The sequence below is a fragment of the Somniosus microcephalus genome, chromosome 20, assembly GCF_052327205.1.
Source record: "Somniosus microcephalus isolate GS21.2 chromosome 20, FLI_Smic_1.0, whole genome shotgun sequence".
NCBI lineage: Eukaryota > Metazoa > Chordata > Chondrichthyes > Squaliformes > Somniosidae > Somniosus > Somniosus microcephalus.
Window position 1 is genome coordinate 24,732,859 of NC_141006.1, and position 20,572 is coordinate 24,753,430.

General features: G+C 44.5%; 1 protein-coding gene across 1 annotated transcript in view; it reads left to right on the top strand.

The window, feature by feature from the left end:
• LOC147103094 (ephrin type-A receptor 7-like) overlaps positions 1-20,572 on the top strand; it is a 276,169-nt gene that overhangs the window by 185,147 nt on the left and 70,450 nt on the right. Inside the window, exons 6-7 of the mRNA XM_085963175.1 lie at positions 17,509-17,617; positions 19,928-19,983. Of these exons, the coding sequence (XP_085819301.1) occupies positions 17,509-17,617; positions 19,928-19,983 (165 nt within the window). The remainder of the gene's footprint in view (positions 1-17,508; positions 17,618-19,927; positions 19,984-20,572) is intronic.

Genomic DNA, 20,572 nt, shown 5'->3' on the forward strand with positions numbered 1-20,572 from the left:
CAATTTTGTTGCCAAGTTAAAATGGCGTTGGGAGGGAATGTGGTGCAAACCTCCCTCAGCCGCCATGTTAATTAACTGCCCCCCCCCCCACCTCTGCTTGCGCCAGAGGGGCTGGGTTAAAATCAGGGCGATAGTGCCTTAATGCCTCTGTCAGAAATGTCTGAAAGCATTTCACATATAGGATGAATTACCTTTGACGTGCAATGACTGTTATATAGGCAAATGAAAGATGGTGCTACCCTTCTGAGCTTGGCTCCCGGATCCTATGCTGATAATTTTTAAATCTCGTGCTGATTGAGTAATGTGTGACGGTCGGTTCTCCCTGATAGACTTAATCATGTAATCTGCAAAACGTTTTGCAATTTTTATTCAACCATGTTTTATTTATATTTCGGGGGGGGGGAAATAGAGTAATTATAGTTTATTTTCTTTGTAATTAAAGATTATGCTTATTGCACATGGCTAATTGTGGAGATAATGAAGCTGAGCGGAATAATTTGCAGCATAGGAATAGAAGTATATTGTCACCTAATCTGAAGCGTTCTGGAGGGAGATATCTGTGTCTGTCGAGTGATGCGACTTGTATTCTGAAACTGTTGACTGCAGGTCTCTCTGACGGTGTCACTGGGGAGAGGCTGCTAGACAAACATCTGGTAAGAGTACAAAACAGAAGTGGGGGAGGCCTGAGAGAGGACAGGGATGTTACAGGGATTATCGCCCTATAAATGTCGGCATGAGGTTCAGTTATTTACAGTCCCCCCCCTTTTAAACCTGCTCTCTCGGACTTTAGCTGAAGATCGTTAACCCTAGATGTACCAGGCCCGGTTCTGACTTTCCTTGTCTTTCACCAGCCCTGTTAATGTGTGAAAGAGCAAATCATGTTAAAGCGTCATGTGATCAGGTCAGAGAAGCCGCAACAAGTTGCATTTATATAGCGCCTTCAATGTAGTAACTGTGTCAATCTTCAGTTCCTTAGCTATTTGAATGATTAATTGATTGAAAAGCAGCCTTTGGGGACAGTGTTCTATTTTAGCCAATCAAGAAGCACTTTTTCCCCCAAAAAATGTTTTCTTATTATGAAGGATCAGAAAAATTAAGTTGAAGATTTTACACTTTTTAAAAAAAAAGAAAAATATTAGAATTGAGTATTTAAGTTAGAAAATTATTTGAATTGAAGTTAACAAACTAAAAGTAGGACTGCGAATGGGGGAACAGTGGGAAAGGGGGAATTTGGGGAAAGCGCAGCTAAAGACTTTATTTTATATAACATCTTTACTGGATTTTCCTGTATGGAAAAATGGGTGAAATATTTATTATTCATTGTAATTTATGCTTCATTTAAATTGCATAATGCACAGTTTTGAAATGTGCAATTTGTGACAGTCATTTTGTTCGCGGCCATGGAAAATGGCAGCCAATCACACCTGTAATAATGACCCTTTAATGTTTCGCAAGCAGTTGCCGAGCCAGTTCACTGCTCTGAGCTGAAAGGTTTGTTAACGCAGTGTTAGAGGGCACCGTATTTGTGTAGAACGGTTTGGATAAAGATTGAAGAGAAAGAAGAGATTACCGACCAGGGTCCTAGGTGGACTGGAAACTGGATTAATGTGAGCAGACTTTTGGTAGCAGATCCTTGCCCCCAATCACGTTAAGGAGGCAAGTGTGAGTGCTTTTTTCCCGCGCTCCAAGGACCTTGCCGTGTCTAGAAGAAGTGGCTTGATGTAACGAAGTACAGGAAGGTAAGGCATGAATATTACTGTCGCGCAGAAGCGTGAGATAAAAATGGATATGAAGGAAAAGTAGTAATTGTTAAAGATGTATGTAAACTGACATATAAAAATGTTTACCCAGAGACTGGGGAGAATGTGGAACTCACTACCATGAGGAGTAGTTGAGGCGACTAGCAGAGATGCATTTAAGGGGAAGCTAGATAAGTAAGGAATAGAAGGTTATACTGACAGGGTTAGATGAAGAAAGGTGGGAGGAGGCTCGTGTGGAGAATGGACCAGTTAGGCCGAATAGCCGGTTCCTGTGCTGCAAATTCTATGCAAAGGATGTAGCAAGCAAGGTAGTCGAAGGCCATCTAGCAGGGCCATGTAAAATGTTAATTGGAAAGCGAATGCACTGCATGAAGGAATTTCTGTGTGTATCAGAGCACTCGGTCTGGAAGGTGCAGGGACTATGGCGGTCAGGGAGATGTGCAAAACTGCTAGCATAATAACCGTATATTATTTGCTTTGCATGATATTTTGTACTTTGTGTACAAGCGTGTAAATTGGCTTACATCTGTAATAATACAGTACCTAATTCGTAGGTGCGCTAGCATACTTTTATTTTCCCATCTGCGCTCTTAATAGATCAAGGAGAACCCTGTGGCACAGCTGAAGAGCACCAACTATCGCTACCCCCCACTTTAATCACACACACACACACACTGCAGAGGGGGATCCCAGTGAAATTGATTAGGGGGTACAGGATAGGGCAGCCTGCACCAGTGATGAAGAAGTAGCAGTGGTCAGAGTTGATGAGGAGCCACCTCGTACAACATGGTTCACTGTCCTGAGTTGTACGCGAACCTTGCTTTACCTGCTTTGCAACGTGGGACAGCATCAGACCACCACACGCACAACATTGGAAAGTAGCATGGTTAGGTTGGACCAACAGGTAACTGCGGCGCACTGTGCTTTGAGCATGTGACAACATCAGTGCATCTGCTTTGGGGACCTAGGTTACGCAGGGCACAGCCAGAGTAGCAGCACCTCCCATGGATGTTCCCACTGCTGCTACTCCGGGTTGAGGTCCAAACTGCAAGGCGCAGTCACAGCCTGCTTCAGCTGACTTGCAGAACAGTTACAGGCAACTGTGAGCGAATGACTTCTGGGGCCTTACAGATTTCCTGTCTTCTTTACTCAGGCAGATCAATGAACCTTGTGAGCAGGCGCCCACCAGCTATGCAATGCATGGAGTAGCGCAAGAACAGCCATTTGGCAGTCCTATCACAGAGCCCTGCACAATTTACATAGGAACAGGAGTAGGCCATTCAGCTCTTCGAGACTGCTCTGCCATTCAATTAGATCATGGCTGATCTGTATCACAACTCCATTTACCCGCCTTGGTTAAAGTAGGTGCTATCTCAGAAAAGAATAAGCCTACAGCAGCTAGAGAAAAGGAGATCCCCGGCATTGATCCCGGCCAGATAGTAACGGAAAGTTGTCTACTATCAGTGCTTGCTGGTCCATCATCTAGACAGCATTTATTCATAGGGCACATCTGCAAGCAACACAACAGGTAAACACACTAGCAAAGCACAACAAACACTAATTACTGAAACATCTAATAAAATTAATTCACTTTTAATAAGTCACAGTCTCATTCATTGTGCAGAAAATAAGGTGCTGGATTCCTGGGATTTCTGGTGTATCGTAACTGTGAGGTTTTCACAGGCCACTGGTACTGCCAGGTGATAGACCTCAGTCACAGCCTCCCCGGAGTACCTGAACCTCCTCATGCTTTTCTGCCATACCCAGGTAGCTGACTTTGTTGCAGTATGCCCACGGCCTGAGATAGTTCCCACGTTGATGTGCGTGTCTGCCATACCCAGGTAGCTGACTTTGTTGCAGTATGCCCACGGCCTGGGATAGTACCCACGTTGATGAGCGTGTCTGCCATACCCAGGTAGCTGACTTTGTTGCAGTATGCCCACGGCCTGGGATAGTACCCATGTTGATGTGCGTGTCTGCCATACCCAGGTAGCTGACTTTGTTGCAGTATGCCCACGGCCTGGGATAGTACCCACGTTGATGAGCGTGTCTGCCATACCCAGGTAGCTGACTTTGTTGCAGTATGCCCACGGCCTGGGATAGTACCCATGTTGATGTGCGTGTCTGCTATACCCTGGTAGCTGACTTTGTTGCAGTATGCCCACGGCCTGGGAAGTACCCACGTTGATGTGTGTGTCTGCCATACCCAGGTAGCTGACTTTGTTGCAGTATGCCCACGGCCTGGGATAGTACTCATGTTGATGTGCGTGTCTGCTATACCCAGGTAGCTGACTTTGTTGCAGTATGCCCACGGCCTGGGATAGTACCCATGTTGATGTGCGTGTCTGCTATACCCAGGTAGCTGACTTTGTTGCAGTATGCCCACGGCCTGGGATAGTACCCATGTTGATGTGTGTGTCTGCTATACCCTGCTCTGCTCCCTCTCCTTCTGCTCCTCTAGTGCGATACCGGCCTTTTCAATCCTTTTTTTGGAGGTGCAGGAAAATTCACCAGCACGTTTCCCACCTTCCAACAGTTACTACACGTAAAGTACTTCATTGGCTGTAAAGTGCTTTGGGACGTCCCGAGGCCGTGAAAGCTGCTATATAAATGCAAGTCTTTCTTTAACACTAATCGGGCACGAATAGCTCATAAGCACTAACACTATCCCAATCATCGCTCTCCTCTACCTTGCTTCCAGAATTACGGAAGAATGGAAAATATGGCCATTAGTGATTATTTCAATAGCTTGGGGTTGGGGACCCTTCAGTTCCCAGGTTGAAAGCTCCCAATACAAAGCAATTAGGAAAAGAAGGGAGCGAGACCTGATTAATCAGCAGTGATGGCCTCCAGTATAACGGTGGTCTCTGTGATGCATTAAATAAGTTGGATATTCCACTCGTTGCAATGGTGTAAAGTTTGACTCTCTTATCTGTACAGATCTTCGCCCTGATTTTTACTGAGGGTGAAGGGTTGAGCATGAGGCATTTAAGCTCACCCGGCTTGCCGATTGTATAGCCTGGGCCATTTTAACTCCCGGGCCTTATTTAAATATACCGGGCCCGACTGCCGCCTGAACTCTGCGTCACTGACATCAGGCGGGTGGATGGGAGTCGGGCGAATGTGGCTCTGACCAGTGGCCTGCAGGAATGGTAAGTGGTGGTGGCTACGCGGTCGGGGGAGGGAAGGCCTGGGCCCTAGATTTCCCCTGTGGGACTGACCAGAACACGCCTGTTAAAATTACACGAGGCCAGCAAGGATCAGGCGTGTCGGTCGCTGCACACATTATAACCCCCCACCTCCTCTCTTCCCCACCCCACACGCCCCGTTCTCATCAGGTGCTGAGGGGCGTGGGGGTTGGTGAGTGAGGGAGGTTAAAATCGGGGCTTGTTTTTTAAAAAAAATTGTTATGTTTCCCATTTTAATGAAGATTATTGGAAGTGGGGAGACTTCTTTTACACTCCCCATTATGTCACACGAGCTGCCATGCATACCTCCCCATGAGCAGACAATTTGCTGTCTTGGAAATCCCTGAAGCAAGGATTAAGAACGAAATTGAGATGGTTGAGATCCATCACCAGTAAGGAGATGGTGTAAACACGCTGCTCTGTGACTGAATACAGATGCACACTATTCAGGTCAACGTATCTTGCTGTTGGCCATTGCGACAGTGGGATCAAACAAGCAGCTCTTCCCACTTCCGTGGCCTGTTGCACTGTTAAGCATTTAAATAGGACAGGTTGGCAATGTGGTGCAGGGATGACGGGTAACAGTTGTGGTTGAGCTGCTGTAAACTTGGTAGAACAATTGCGTTGTACAAATTCAAAAAAACAAGTTTCTAATCTTAATTGAAGGGACAGAGGGATTTGGATGGTGAGGAGAGGTTGTGTAAATTGGGCATGTTCTCACTGGAAAAGAGAAGGTTGAGCGTTGGTGTGATTGCTGTTTTTCGGATGCTAAAGGCACTGGATAATGTAAACCATGAAAAGCTGTTTCACCCTGTCCAGAACAGTAGAACCAGAGGACACGGCCTCCGCTTGAAGGGGGTAAATTGTAAATTCAAAACTAAACTGCAGAAACAATATATCGGTGATCGAGTGGTCAATCTATGGAACAGGCTCCCTACGGAGGCAGTGGAAGCAGTTAGTATTGATTCATTTGAATGAAAATTAGATTTCTTTTAGAAAATAACATTTTGGGATACAGTGTATGAGTAATTTGAGACATGATGTGGTAAATGTAGCGTGCTTGGGAGGAACAGGTGACTTTGGACCTATGGTTCCCAAAGCTCTCCACCACTGGGGGTTTTCCTCGTGTCGTGTCTGGGCCTGTTGTAGACTAATTGATAGAGATTGGTCGCTGTGATTAGTCAACAACTCCACAATCATTGTATCCTGTGACAACCAGGATGGTGGAAGGTAAACTAGAAAGACCTTGGTCTTTTTTCGTCTAGCATTTCCCATGTTCCTACTTTATTCTGTTGAATTACTTAATAATTTCAAAGTGTTACAAAAGGGAGATGTCCATCCATCTACCTGGGTCGTCCCATCAGCCATTACGAGCGTACGCAAACGACAGGAAAAGATCAACTGGCCCATCCAGATATGATGCAGCTTACGTGCACCATCTGTGTATAAATGCAAGGCTGTCTTTCTCTCTCGCTCTCTAGCCTTGATAACGCGGGGTGGGATCAGTTCGTGGGGGTGGTGGGTGGGGGTTGTACGAAACAGGCAGCGAACCCCGAGGTGAAAACCACCCGTGCCTCACGCTGCCTATGTCAGGACAGTTGACTGCCGCAAGATGAATGCATCATGGCATTTGTCCGAAGAGTGGGCAGAGACTTGCATGATGCATGGTGTGGTCACATCCAAGCTGAACGTCGATGGAATGAAACCCCTTGAGGCTCACGACAGCTCATGGCTATTCCTGAGGTGCCCTGACGGCAACATGAGTTCAGTCAATCACACCCTGGTCGAAGCGGGCTAAAATTGGGCATACTCTCTCTCTCGCCTTTTTTCTTTCTTTCTGCCTGTCCGGCTTTCTTCCTGTCTGTCTGTCCTTTATCAGATTTGTTGTTAACTGACAATTTGGAAGCACTAACAGGGGGCAAGTGCGAAACAGTGTTCAGATATCTCTCTTGATGATGACTGGGAATCATTAGGGAACTCAGTGGGACTCTGCCTTTAACTTGGTTTCATAGTAATCCGTAACTTAACAAATTATGGTCTAAACCAGCTCTGTGAATTATGGACACAACAAGCTGCACAGAGATGAGCACAAAAAATTAAAATAGATTTTTTTTTTTACCCCATTGCCTAAATCATTACTAGAAGCTGTAATAAGCATCAAATTGAATCATTAGTGATGTGTATTGTACGTATGCCCATTAAAAGCAAAAATACATCAGTTTGCATTTTAATAAGATTTTCTTCGAGTCAGTTCGCTCTGCAAATGGATGTTATGTAGCAAATCAAGACAATTTGAAGCCTTGTTAACTTTCATCTTCAAAAGGCAGACTAGAGACCGTGTTATGTGGTTTTCTTCAACACCAAATGAATTGTTAGAGAATTGCTTTTTCTAGAGTTTGCACAATAAATAAAAAAATACATGTGGAAAGGAGATTGTTTCTCAAAATATAATATATTTTTAAAAAAGAGCTGCACTAATATATCATCTCACAGAAACCTCATGAACATTTCACACAGCAGAATACTTTTGAAGTTGGCCCAAGATGCTAATCATTTCGTCATGTCGGCAAACGCAGCAGCTGTATTTTCGCACAGCGCAATCCCACAGTGGAATTCTCTGCCTCAAACCGTTGTTGAAGCAGGGCTCATAAATCCCTTTCAAGCAGTTGCTTGAAAGTATGAATCTCGAAAGAGTAATACGGTTCGCGCGGGAGAACGCGGTTAAACTAAGTGGCTCAGTGGAGTAAAACAATCGAGGAACAGCACCTCATCTTTCGATTAGGCACTCTACAGCCCTCTGGGCTCAACATAGAGTTCAACCATTTCAGATCATAACCTCGGCTCCTATCATATATATATATTTTTTTAATCCACACTTTCGTCTGGGCTTTTTTCTTCCCTCCCACATGGCAGCTGTCCTTCATTCTGCCAGGGCCATTCACACTTCATCCAGAGCCATCCTTTATCCCTTGAATATCTCTCAATGTCTCTTAATCTCTCCTGCTTTCTATCCTGTCGCTGACCTTCCCTTTTGTTCTTTCATCCCCCCCGCCTTTTCCCAGCTCCCACTTGCTTTAAAATCTATCCCCATTCCTGTCTTTTTCCAGCTCTGACGAAAGGTCTTCGACCTGAAACGTTAACTCTGTTTCTCTCTCCACGGATGTTGCCTGACCTGCTGAGTTTTTCCAGCATTTTCTGTTGTTATTTCGGATTTCCAGCATCCGCAGTATTTTGCTATTGTATGTGTAAAACAATGGCACTGACTTGATGGGCCAAATGGCCTGTTTCTGTGCTGTGAAATAGCAATGAGGTGCATGACCAGATATTTGTGTGTGTGTGTGGCGGTGGGGGGGGTTGGTGTTGGTTGATGGAGAAATGATTGCCAGAACTCCAGGATAGCTCCTTGCTTTTCTTAGAATAGTGCTGTGGGATGTTTACTAGCCATCAGAACAACGAGACAGCACCTCCCAGAATGCAGCATTCCATTTCGGTGCGACACAGGAATGTTGAGCTCAGCGATGTGCTCGAGCTCTGGAGAAGGGTTTGAATTTGTAACCATATGACTCAGTGGGCAAGAGTGTGCTCTACTGATCCAACCTGGCACTTTACTGTGCGCTTATATTTTGGCCTTTTGTAAAGAAAGAAAGACTTGCATTTATATAGCGCCTTTCGTGGCCTCATCACGTCCCAAAGTGCTTCACAGCCAATGAAGTACTTTTGAAGTGGAGTCACTGTTGTAATGCAGGAAACGCGACAGCCAATTTGTGCACAGCAAGCTCCCACAAACAGCAATGAGATAATGACCAAATAATCTGTTGTGGTGATGTTGGTTGCGGGATAAATACTGGCCAGGACACCGGGGAGAACTCCCCTGCTCCTCTTTTAAATAGTACGATGGAATCTTTTATGTGCAGCCGATAGGGCAGACAGGACCTCAATTTAACATCTCATCTGAAAGACGGCACCTCCCGACAGAGCAACACTGAAGTGTCAGCCTGGATTATGTGCTCATGTCTCTGGAGTGGGACTTAGACCCACAACTTTCTGACTCGGAGGCGAGGGCGCTACCGCCCGAGCCACGGCTGGCGCCCTCTCTCCTCGCACTCTCCCCACTCACAAAAACATGGCCTTCTCCTCACAGCTTGTTTCAGTAGAGATGGTAAGAAGGTGGAGGACACTGAGTTCTCCATGGTAACAGTGCTTGCCGATCGGTGGAAAAGGTGTGTTTCTTGTGGTGATCAGCAATACCATTTCCCACCTGTGCCAGTTTCCCTTTGGTGAGGCACTCCCACCTAGTGGCCTGGAACAACAACCGCTGCCATCGTCACAAGGAGATATTAAGAACAGGCCATTCGGCCCTTCGAGCCTGCTCCGCCATTCAATGAGAGCAGGACTGATCATCTGCCTCAGTTCCATTCACCGGCCTTATCGCCATATCCCTTGATGCCCATACTGGTCAGAAATCTATCGACTTCTGTTTTGAATATACCCAATGACTGAGCCTCCACAGCCCTCTGGGGTAAAGAATTCCAAAGATTCACCACCTTCTGTGTGAAGAAATTTCTTCTCATCTCAGTCCTGAATGGCCTACCCTTTATCCTGAGGCTGTGGCCCCTGGTTCTAGACTCCCCAGCCAAGGGAAACATTCTCCCAGCATCCACCCTATCAAGCCCTGTAATAATTTTGTATGCTTCAACGAGATCCCCTCTCATTCTTCTGAATTCAAGAGAATACAGGCCTAGTTTACTCAGTTAAGGGAGGTGACAGGTAGGCTTTAAGGAGCTTCTTAAAGGAGGAAAGCGAGGTGGAGAGATTTAGGGAAGGACTTCCAGAGCCGCCAAAGGTGGAGCCATTAAAATAGGGAATTCTCAAGAGGCCAGAATTGGAGGAGCGCAGATATCTCGAAGGGTTGTAGGGCTGGAGGAGGTTACTGTTATGTTCATAAATAAATAGACGTTTTCATTATGAACAGCTAGCTTGAGCTAGTCATTTATTCAGCCATGTGGACTAGTGTACAGGCATCCATCTTGACTACTGCCTTGTGGGTAGCCCACTACTAAACATACAACTCCACCTAGTGTACCATTCTAGAATGACATGTTACTGATCATTACATCCCCCTTCCTTAGAGGTTAAACAAAATCAATATCAATCAATCATAACGACATAAACATCTTCACAACAGTCAACACATTTTCAAAGCTTTACTTTATGAACTCTAAGCTTTTCATTCTTTTATTATAGTTTTCTTTATACTCAAAGATTAAGTCTATCAGGCTTTTTTACTTCACGTGTGGATTTTCTCAGCACAGGTAAGTCTGATATGTTTTCATGAGAGCCTGTATGTGTGTTTGTGTTAGATTGCTCTGGTGGTGAGTGACAAGATTCAGTTGCGGCATTGTCATCGATTTGCTCTTGGATAGTTTCTTGTGTTTTCAGGAGGGAACGGCGGTTCCTCCTGAGAATCTGTCCTTCCTCAGTTCTAACAGTGTATGACCTTGGTCCTACTTCCTCAAGAACTGTAGCTTTCCTGTTCCATGCATCTGGATCGTCAATCCTGACAACATCATCCCTTGTCAATGGTTTCAGACTTTTGGATGTCATAGTGTGATTTCTGTTTCAGCTTTAACAGTTGAAGTCTCTGTCTCAGTTCCTTACTCTGCTTTTCTTTTACACAGCAGGGCAGCATGGTGCGCAACTTGCGATCCATTAGGAGCTCAGCAGGTGAAGAACCACAGTCTAAAGGGGAGGCTCGGTAGCTCAGCAGGGCGAGATAAGGATCAGACTTGCTTTCTGTTGCTTTCTTCAGTAGCTGTTTGAGAACTTGAACACCTTTCTCTGCCTTACCATTCGACTGAGCATACAGAGGACTGGATGTGATGTGTTGAAAGTCATAATGTGCTGCAAACTGTTGCCACTCCTTACAGTTGAAGCACGGACCATTGTCGCTAACGGCAATCCTGGGAATTCCATGTCTGGCGAAGATGGATTTAACATGCATTATGACACTGCTTGCTGATGTGCTTGAGAGCAGTGCCATCTCAGGATAGTTAGAATAGTAGTCAATCACTGTTAGATAGTCTTTACCATTCAAATGAAAAAGGTCCATACCAACCTTTTGCCATGGTGCTGTTGGTAAGTCAGCTACTATCATTGGTTCCTTTGCTTGTTTGCTTTGGTGCTTCTGACATGTCTCACATATGCCTATCATGTTCTCAATGTCCTTATTTATGCCAGACCAATAAACAGTGTCTCTTGCTCTCCTTTTTCATTTTTCAATTCGGAGGTGTCCCTCATGAATCCTTTTGAGCATGTCTCGACGTAGAGCCTGTGGAATGACTATTCTGTTCTGTTTTAGTAATAGTCCACTTGCGACACTCAACTCTGACCTAATGTGATAGTACTTTGGACAGGAACCTTTTGGCCAACCATGATGAATGTTCTCTATTACTGTTTGTAACACTGTATCTTTTACTGTTTCTTCTGCTATTTGCTTTGATTTTGTGTCTGACACGGGCAGCGCAGCAGTGACCATACTCACATGAACATCCACGTCTTCCTCAGTAGAGCTCACATGACTCATTGTGGGTGCTCGGGATATTGCATCTGCTAACACTATGTGTTTGCCTGGTGTGTAGATCAGTTCAAAGTCATATCTTTGCAGCTTCATCATGAGTCGTTGAATCCTTGGAGACATCTCATTCAGATTTTTTTTTATGATGGCAACCAGTGGGCAGTGGTCTGTCTCAACTGTGAAGGTGGGAAGTCCATATATGTAGCCATGGAACTTTTCTAGTCCAACTACCAAGCCTAGACATTCCTTTTCAATCTGGGTGTATCGACACTCAGAATCAGTCATAGACCTGGAGGCATAGGCAACAGGCTTCCAATCTTCACCCTCTGCTTGTAGCAAGACTGCGCCTAGGACATCTTTTGATGCATCCATTGACACTTTGATTCTCTTTGTTGGTTCAAAGAAGGTGAGTACAGGTGTGGTTGTCAGCAGTGTTTTGAGGTTCATCCACTCTTGTTCATGTCTTTCTGTCCATGCGAACTCATTTGTTTTATATAGCAGGTCTCGCAGACAGGCTGTCTTGGCTGACAAGTTAGGAACGAACTTTCCAATGAAGTTTATCATCCCCATGATGCGTAGCACTCCTTTTTTGTCAGTGGGTCAGGGCATTTTGAGTATGGCGTTTACTTTTTCCATATCTGGCTCTATTCCTTTACCAGATAGATTATCTCCTAGGAAAGTGACTTCCTGGACGCCAAACTGACACTTGGCTTTGTTGAGCTTCAGTCCTTTCCGGTGTATGCTCTGTAGCACTTTAGTCAGTCTCTCATTGTGTTCTTTCAGTGTGGAGCCCCAGATGATGATGTCATCAACATAGACCCGAACTCCTTCCAGACCTTCAATTATGTGTTCCTTCGCTCTATGAAAGATTTCAGATGCAGATATTATCCCGAAAGGCATTCTGAGGAAACAATACCTGCCAAATGGTGTGTTGAAGGTACAGTATTTGGTGCTCTCTTCATCCAGTTTTAGTTGCCAAAATCCTTGTGAGGCATCGAGCTTTGTGAAGTATCTGGCACCTGACATTTCACTGGTGATTTCTTCTCGCTTGGGAATCTGGTAGTGTTCACGTTTTATGTTTGCATTTAAGTCCTTTGGATCCATGCATACTCTTAGCTCATTGTTCTTTTTCTTTACACATACCATGGAGTTAACCCAGTCTGTTGGCTCTTCGACTTTCCTGATGACTCCTAGTGTGGTCATTCTGCTCAGTTCTTTCTTGAGCCGGTCATGCAGGTGTGCTGGAACTCTCTGTGGAGCATGTACCACTGGCTGAGCATCCTCCTTTAGCTGGATCTTGTAAGTGAATGGTAGAACTCCAAATCCTTTGAACACATCCTGGAAATTACTCACTACAGAATCCACCGAGTAGACTCTCTTGACCAGTTCTAAGTCCTCACAAGCTTTGTCACCTAGTAGTGAATCAAGTGCTTCAGCAACAACAGAAAGCATGAGATGATGCACTTTGTCTTTGACTGTCTCTTTAAGTCTGCATACACCTAAGCTATCTATTTTCTGTCCATTATAGTTCTTCAGTAGTACTGACTTTTTCTGTATTTTGGGCTTTTCTTTCATATTTTTAATGTCACTCATACTGATTAAGTTTGCTTTTGCCCCAGTGTCTAGTTTCAATGTAACTAATGCTCCATTTACCTGCAGTGGGATCATCCATTTGTCCTCTTTTACTGCATTAACTTTATGTTCAGAATTGTCCATTCCTGAGGGCTGCACATTTTCTGTATCCTTTTCGATATTGTCACATGACACCATTCCTACAAAAAAGTCTCACTTAAATCAGTGTCCTCAATCACATTAACTTGTTGCTCTTTCTTTGTTTTTACTTTTGAAAAGCATTGTTTGGCAAAGTGATCCTTTCCATTACATTTTGTGCACATTTTCCCAAACGCAGGGCATTGTCTTGACTGGTGCTGGTAACCACAACGTTTACAATTAAAAATTCCATCCTCCGATTGCTTTGCATTTCTGTTCTGCCCACGTTTCTTCCCCTTGTAGGACACAGCACCGACAGCAGCACAGTCACTCATTATTGTCGCATTATTATTAATTTCACCGAAAGTCTTTGCGTGCTGTTGAGCTAGCTTACTGGCATGACATATTTTCACAGCATCCTCCAATGTTAGTTCGGTTTCTCGCAACAAACGTTCCCTGACCTTTTTATCATTAATACCGAACACAATCTGGCCACGAATCATGGATGATTTCAGTTCAGAGAAATCACATGTCTGTGCTTTCAGTTTCAGATCGGTCACAAAGCTATCAAAAGTCTCATTTTGCTGCTGTGTCCGTGAACGGAACACGTACCTCTCATAGTTCTCGTTCTTTTTGGGAGAACAATGTGTATCAAACTTCTTTAGCACATCGTCCATTTTTTCTCTGTCCTCCTCTTGATCAAATACAAACGTATTAAATACCTCTATCACCTGCGGGCCTGCAACCGTGAGCAGTAACGCTATTTTCCTTGCGTCTGGCTTTGTACCGAACCCGATGGCAGCAATGTAGAGTTCGAATTGTTGTTTGAAAGTCTGCCAATTGCAGTTGACATTCCCCGTGAGTTTCAAACCCTCTGGTGGCTTCAAATTCTCCATGTCGCGTTTCACAATATTCAGCAGATATTACCAATCCTGGTACCATGTTATGTTCATAAATAAATAGATGTTTTCATTATGAACAGCTAGCTTGAGCTAGTCATTTATTCAGCCATGTGGACTAGTTTACTGGCATCCATCTTGACTACTGCCTTGTGGGTAGCCCACCACTAAATATACAGCTCCACCTAGTGTACCATTCTAGAATGACATGTTACTGATCATTACAGTTACAGAGATGGGGAGGAACAAGGCCATGGAGAGATTTGAAAACAAGGATGAGAATTTTAAAATTCCGGTGTTGCTTAACTGGGAGCCAATGTAGATCAGCGAGCACAGGAGTGATGGGTGAACAGGACTTGGTGCACGTTAGGATACAGGCAGCAGAGTTTTGGATGAGCTTAAGTTTATGTAGGGTGGAAGATGGGAGGCCGGCAAGGAGTGCATTGGAATAGTTGAGTCTAGAGATAACAAGGGCATGAGTGAGGGTTTAAGCAACAGATAAGCTGAGGCAGGGGTGGAGTCGGGCAATCTTGCAGAGTTGGAACTAAGCGGTCTTAGTGATGGCGCAGATATGTGGTCAGAAGCTCATCTCGGGGTCAAATACGACACCAAGGTTGCAAACAGTCTGGTTCAGCCTCAGACAGTTGCCAGAGAGGATTGGAGTCAGTGGCTAGAGAGCGGAGATTATGGCGGGGAACACAAACAATGGCTTTGGTCTCCCTAATATTTATTTGGAGGAAATTTCTGCTTATCCAGTACTGGATGACGGACAAACAGTCTGACAATTTAGAGACCGTGGTGAGGTCGAGCTGGGTGTTGTCAGTGTACACGTGGAACCTGACGTGTTTTCGGATGATGTCACCGAGGAGCAGCTTGTAGATGAGAAATAGGAAGGGGGGGGTGGTAGGGGTCAAGGATGGAACTGACACATATTTAAGACTTGTCCACCAAGTAGCCCTGGGATTCAAACCTGTAACCTGGATTAGGAAGTTATAACCTACCCAGCTAGGCCACTAACTAAAAAAGAAGGAACTTCGACTTGCTTCAATAGTACAGTGAAAATTCTCTAAGATCACGTTGGCAGTTCTAATAAAGAAGACCAACTCTTTACAGAGACCAGCTAAAATTAGACCCCATAATAAACGTGCAGGCGTTGCTGGAATGTTTGCCCTCACCATTTCCCAGTAGATCTCTCAGTAGCTCAACGAGTTATTAATCTGAGCCAGACAAAGCGGAAAGTCCCAGATTAGATCCCTGATGTGCGCCGAGTTAGCTGTTCTCGGGCAGGGTGATGGTTTTAGTGACCCAAAGCTCCGCAGGGACAAATCAGGCAGGATTCCGACAACTAAGCATTATCCAGCAACCCCTGCTGGAAGAACACTTGCACGGACATCGAGTGAGGACAAGATCGGACTCAGCTGGGATGCCCCCCAGGGTTGGATAGCCTGCCGGCATTCGCCGTCACGGCAATGTAGCAGATGGCAACACAGTGCCCGTGGAACCATAGTCGGGTAAGGAATCAAGGCCTTCAGGAAAGGAAGGGGAGAGCAAAAAGCCAATGAGGAAAAAATGCCTTGGCAAATGTTCTGTGTTTTCAGCAGCTTTACAAATTATAATTCTCTTCTCCCCACCCCTTCACCAAACAAAAAACATAGGTTACTAGGTGCAACGTGTTGTGCGTGGTGGGATAGCCTGGTTGGAGTCCTGATTCCAAAATGGTAACCAATAACTGAGGTCGACTCAGGAGATCAATCAAACAGGTCTTTAATGTAAGACTAAACGAGTTCAAACAGTTTGTTGAGATCGATACAGGAGAACCACGAAAACAAGTCTTAACAAGATGGAGATTCCACGAGGACTGCGCAGGCAGTCACGTGGTTTGCGACATGATGTCATCGCGTTTGCCCGCGTTGTCCCACGCTCTTAAAGGGGCCACGCCCCGTACATACAAACACTATATACAAAACACAGTAATGTCTAACACAATGGTACCGGCTTAGGCTGGTGTTAGAACCTTGTTAAAGGGAATTATATACAGTTGCCCAGAGTCATTCAGTGGCTCCGCCACAATGGCAGCATTAAAGAGAGAGCAGACCAGTGAACCTGTCCTCCAGAGGAACTATTGAATTAAAGTACACAAGGGTTTGGAAAGGTTATGGACATTAATTAACTAAGGTTTTAGTAGTTTTAATTGTAACAAATATAAGCAGTAATTTTACAATCCTGCAATCCCAGCGGAGATGCTGCATTTGAAGGGGACACAGGTCAGAGGCAGGGCAATAACAGTGCAGCCTCAATCCTCTGATCTGTGCTTGCTGGGAGGGTGGGATTGCGACATTAACCCAACAGTTCAGTCAGTGAATTTTGCCATCCAAATTGAAATAATACACTGCTAAAAGAAATTACAAACGTTTGATACCTGTTTGTTTATTTGGCTTATTCATTTCACAAAAATAAGTTTCAAAAAAACCCCATCAGGTTCCAACCTTGAGTTCACAAGACTGACCATCTGCGGAAACAGAATTAATGTCCATACTTAAGGGTCATTTTATGAGATTGCACTCCTGCCGTGGAGCCTCTTGTTTGCCAGAAACACGCATCAAAAATTCAGAAACACTGTTTCATAAAATAGTCCTTTAAATTTTGAATATCAAAGTTAATGGCTGTATCTCTTCCATCACTTCTGTTGTCATAATCAGTAACTCATTCAAATATAACAGGAGGCCCTTTAAAAATAAAAAAGATTTTTGAGCTTCTTAAGGCGAGGTGTTTCAGTCCTAGGGAATGGAATTGTCATTCAATATTGGTACTTCCAGGTCAGATGTAGATGTAGTGTAAAACTGCCTCCAGTCAGCCCCTAAACACACCTCAGCTTTAACCTCAGGACAGCATCCTCTTCTCTCCCGCACCTGAATATCATTTTGCTACTTTCCTCACCAGCCGCCCTAATGGTTTCTCAAAGTGAGATTGCCAGTTCGAGCTGATCTATGGTCCACTTGGTATTGTGGGCCTGTGCCCATTGGGTTTAGACCTGCTAAAGTCACTTCCCTAAGATTATTTCCAGGCGGAGAGAGAGGAGACTGCCGTCCCATTGATTGGATTTGAACGCAGACCCCCCCCAAGGAAGGAAGGAAGGAAGGCAGTGCTCTGACCCGTCCTGCTCCTCTGGTCGTCACTCTCTAATCATCATTTTAGCAGTATAGTTAATTCAACAAAAATCAAAGGGTGTTACAGAAACTTTGGCTTTTATCTAAACCAGCTTACCAACGATGAAATTAAAACGAGTGTACTTCCTGAGCTGATACACCATTTTGTTTATCATAACAATGCCAGTGCATGTTTAACGTACACTTCTGTGCTTTCTATTTTTTTTACAGTTGCCATGGCATCCAGCGAGCAAAATCCAGTGATTGTCATTGCTGTGGTTTCTGTAGCGGGGCTGATTGTTCTGGTGTCCATGGTCTTCGGATTTATTGTCTGGAGAAGGTAAATATATCCCAACCCCTCACATCAAAGCCCATTTCTGTGCCGGGCATGAGGAGGGTATTAATGTGACTGGCCTGATACTGGAAGAGTTTCACACTTTACTCTATCAGATTAATACCTCCTCAAAAAAAAACGCTGGAAAATGCTAGAAATGCACAGCAGGTCGATGAGCATCTTCCTTGAGCTCCCACCCAAAGCGATAACCTATTTTTTCTGGTCCCAGCTGCTGATCAACCTCTTGTTTTCATGTTGGAGGAGCTGCTGAACCTGACGGTGGGGCTGTTAGAAATTGCTGGAGTCAGTGTTTGCTCGGCCCTCTGTCCTGAGGGGGATATTAATATAACTTACTGTACAATGTTTAAGGCGATTCACCGGATTGAAAAGCTAGGCACTTGGCTGACAGATGAAATCTCACACAGCCGGCAATGCAATATTTGAAGCAGATAATTGTGTTACCTTCAGTGTGTTGTTTCAGAATTCCTTGTTTTTTTTTCCCCCGTCATAAAGGATGAAGATTGGCATTGAAGTTTTTTCACTAATTTGTCTGGTGCTGTAATTTAATGAATTGCAATTTTGGTTCGTTCAGAATCTAACTGAGCTATTACAAGCAAGCAATTCAAAACCCTATAGTGACACAGCAAGGCGCCTCTCAACTTGTGAAAACAGTTTAAGCCTTTCTGTCTGCAGAATTTGGTTAACTCTTCCAAAAATAGCTCTTTCAAAGAGCCAGCACAGGCATGATGAGCCGAATGACCACCACCTGTGCTGTATCATTCTATGATTCTAATGCTGCAGCTTTTCACGAGAGATCCCAGCATTCCAAGATTGGCAGGCAGGGGAGAAAAACGTATCGTGGGAGGTTTACGCCAGATGGGTCGTGCATCAGTGAATGAATCTGCTGTTAATACCCGTGGTGGAGTGACTCCAAAGTTACATCAGCGTACAGCTGAATTTGAGTAATTCTGAAGCTTTAGGGGAGAGACACTATGGTTGAATTGTCATACGTCAACAAATGCATCATTATGAGGTAAAGCACAATGGAGTTGACCTGATGATGTTCTCTCCTACTTTCTCCCGTGGGAGCCACTGTTCTCCTCTTGATTGATGCCAAGTAGGGGATCCTTCCACAAATAAAATCTGGCTGCACTGCCACAAACACCGCTAAACAGACCAGGCGGGCCCAGGGTCGGTGCCCAGCTTCTGGTGTTAGCTGATCTTAGCCAGGGTATAAGTTGGAGCTGTATAATTACATTCACTGCGACAAGGCTAGGGAGGGAAGGGGAAAGAATTGGCCAGAGGCCCTGTTCTTGTTGCAAAGGAACGTGGGTGGACATATGCGAACCAGATTAACCTGCTGATAGTCTTTATCTAGGCTCAGACAGGAGGAACGATCACTTGGGCAAAATAGCAGATAGTGACTTCAGCCTGTGAAACCTGTAAGAGTCATTACAGAGATGAAAGGAGAATTGGCAAATAGTCATGCTACAGCTAACTATTGGACTCGGGAATCAGAAGTACAATTTCAAAATTTGTGGGCGACACCAAATTGGTGGGGGTGGGCGGTATGGACCAAATGGCCCGTGTCTGTGCTGTGCATTCTATGTAGCTATATAAAGCTCTGGTTAGGCCCCATCTGGAATACTGCGTTCAGTTCTGGGCATCGCACCTCAAAGGATATGTTGGCCTTGGAGGGGGCGCAGTGCAGATTCACCAGAATGATACCTGGTCTCAAAGGGTTAAATTATGAGGACAGGTTGATGACTGGGTTTGTATCCCTTTGAGTATAGAAGATTAAGGGATGATATAATTGGGGTGCTTAAGATGGTTAAAGGCGTTGATAGGGTAGATAGAGAGAAACTATTTCCTCTGGTGGGGGTGTCCAGAACAAAGGGGGCATAACCTTAAAATTAGAGCTAGGCCGTTCAGGGGTGATGTCGGAAAGCACTTCTTCACATAAAGGGTAGTGGAAATCTGGAACTCTCTTCCCCCAGAAAGCTGTTGAGACTGGGGGTCAATTGAAAGTTTCAAAACTGAGATTGATAGATTTTTGTTAGGCAAGGGTATTGAAGGTTACAGAACCAAGGCGGGTAGATGGAGTTAAGATACAGATCAGCCATGATCTAATTGAATTGCGAAACAGGCTCGAAGGGCTGAATGGCTGATTCCTGTTCCTATGTTCGTTTAAAAAAAAAAAGTGCCTCCAAATGGGTGCAAGAAGCATTGATAATTTTTAGGGGTAATTTGCTTCTTAAGCTGGTTGTAGCTGGTTTAAATCTACATGACGTGAACTTTGAATCCCATCTGTTTCAGGCATTGTGGGTACAGCAAGGCCAGTCAAGATGGAGACGAGGAGCTTTATTTCCACTGTAAGTACCATCCGCAGGCTAACAGAGATGCACAGGCTAAGTTTCACAACCTTGTACTAACATAATATTGTTTTAATAATGTGCTTCCAGGAGTGGAATTGTTTGTGTGGTTGTGGATACAATTGCTCCTTCTGAAGCATGTTATCCTGGTGAGTTTGTAATGGAGCTCTCCAGAGATGGTAGAATTGACAACTTCATATCCCTAGTAGTTGTGCTTCCTGCTCACGGGAAGAGTGTTCATACATCTAAAAGAGATGGATGCTGCAGGCAAGCCAGGCCATGAATTATTCTGTTGAGTCTTTTTTATACTCGATCACCACAATCTTTAGATATTTGATGCTGTTTGCTGTGATCGAAAGCTTGCTTTCTTTTTTTTCAAATCAGTGAATTTGTAGTTGTAAACCCCGTGAATTAAAAAAAAAATCACATTTATGGGATTATATTTTTAGCTTGGTGTAAACCACAGTTATTTCACTGTCGTAGTGAAGAATGGACGGTTCCATGATTGCCTGCTAAAAGCAGGTTCTGTCAGCGTTCCTTCCCCAATCCCTTCTCTCTAGCTTGAAGACGTACATCCAGATAAGATTGC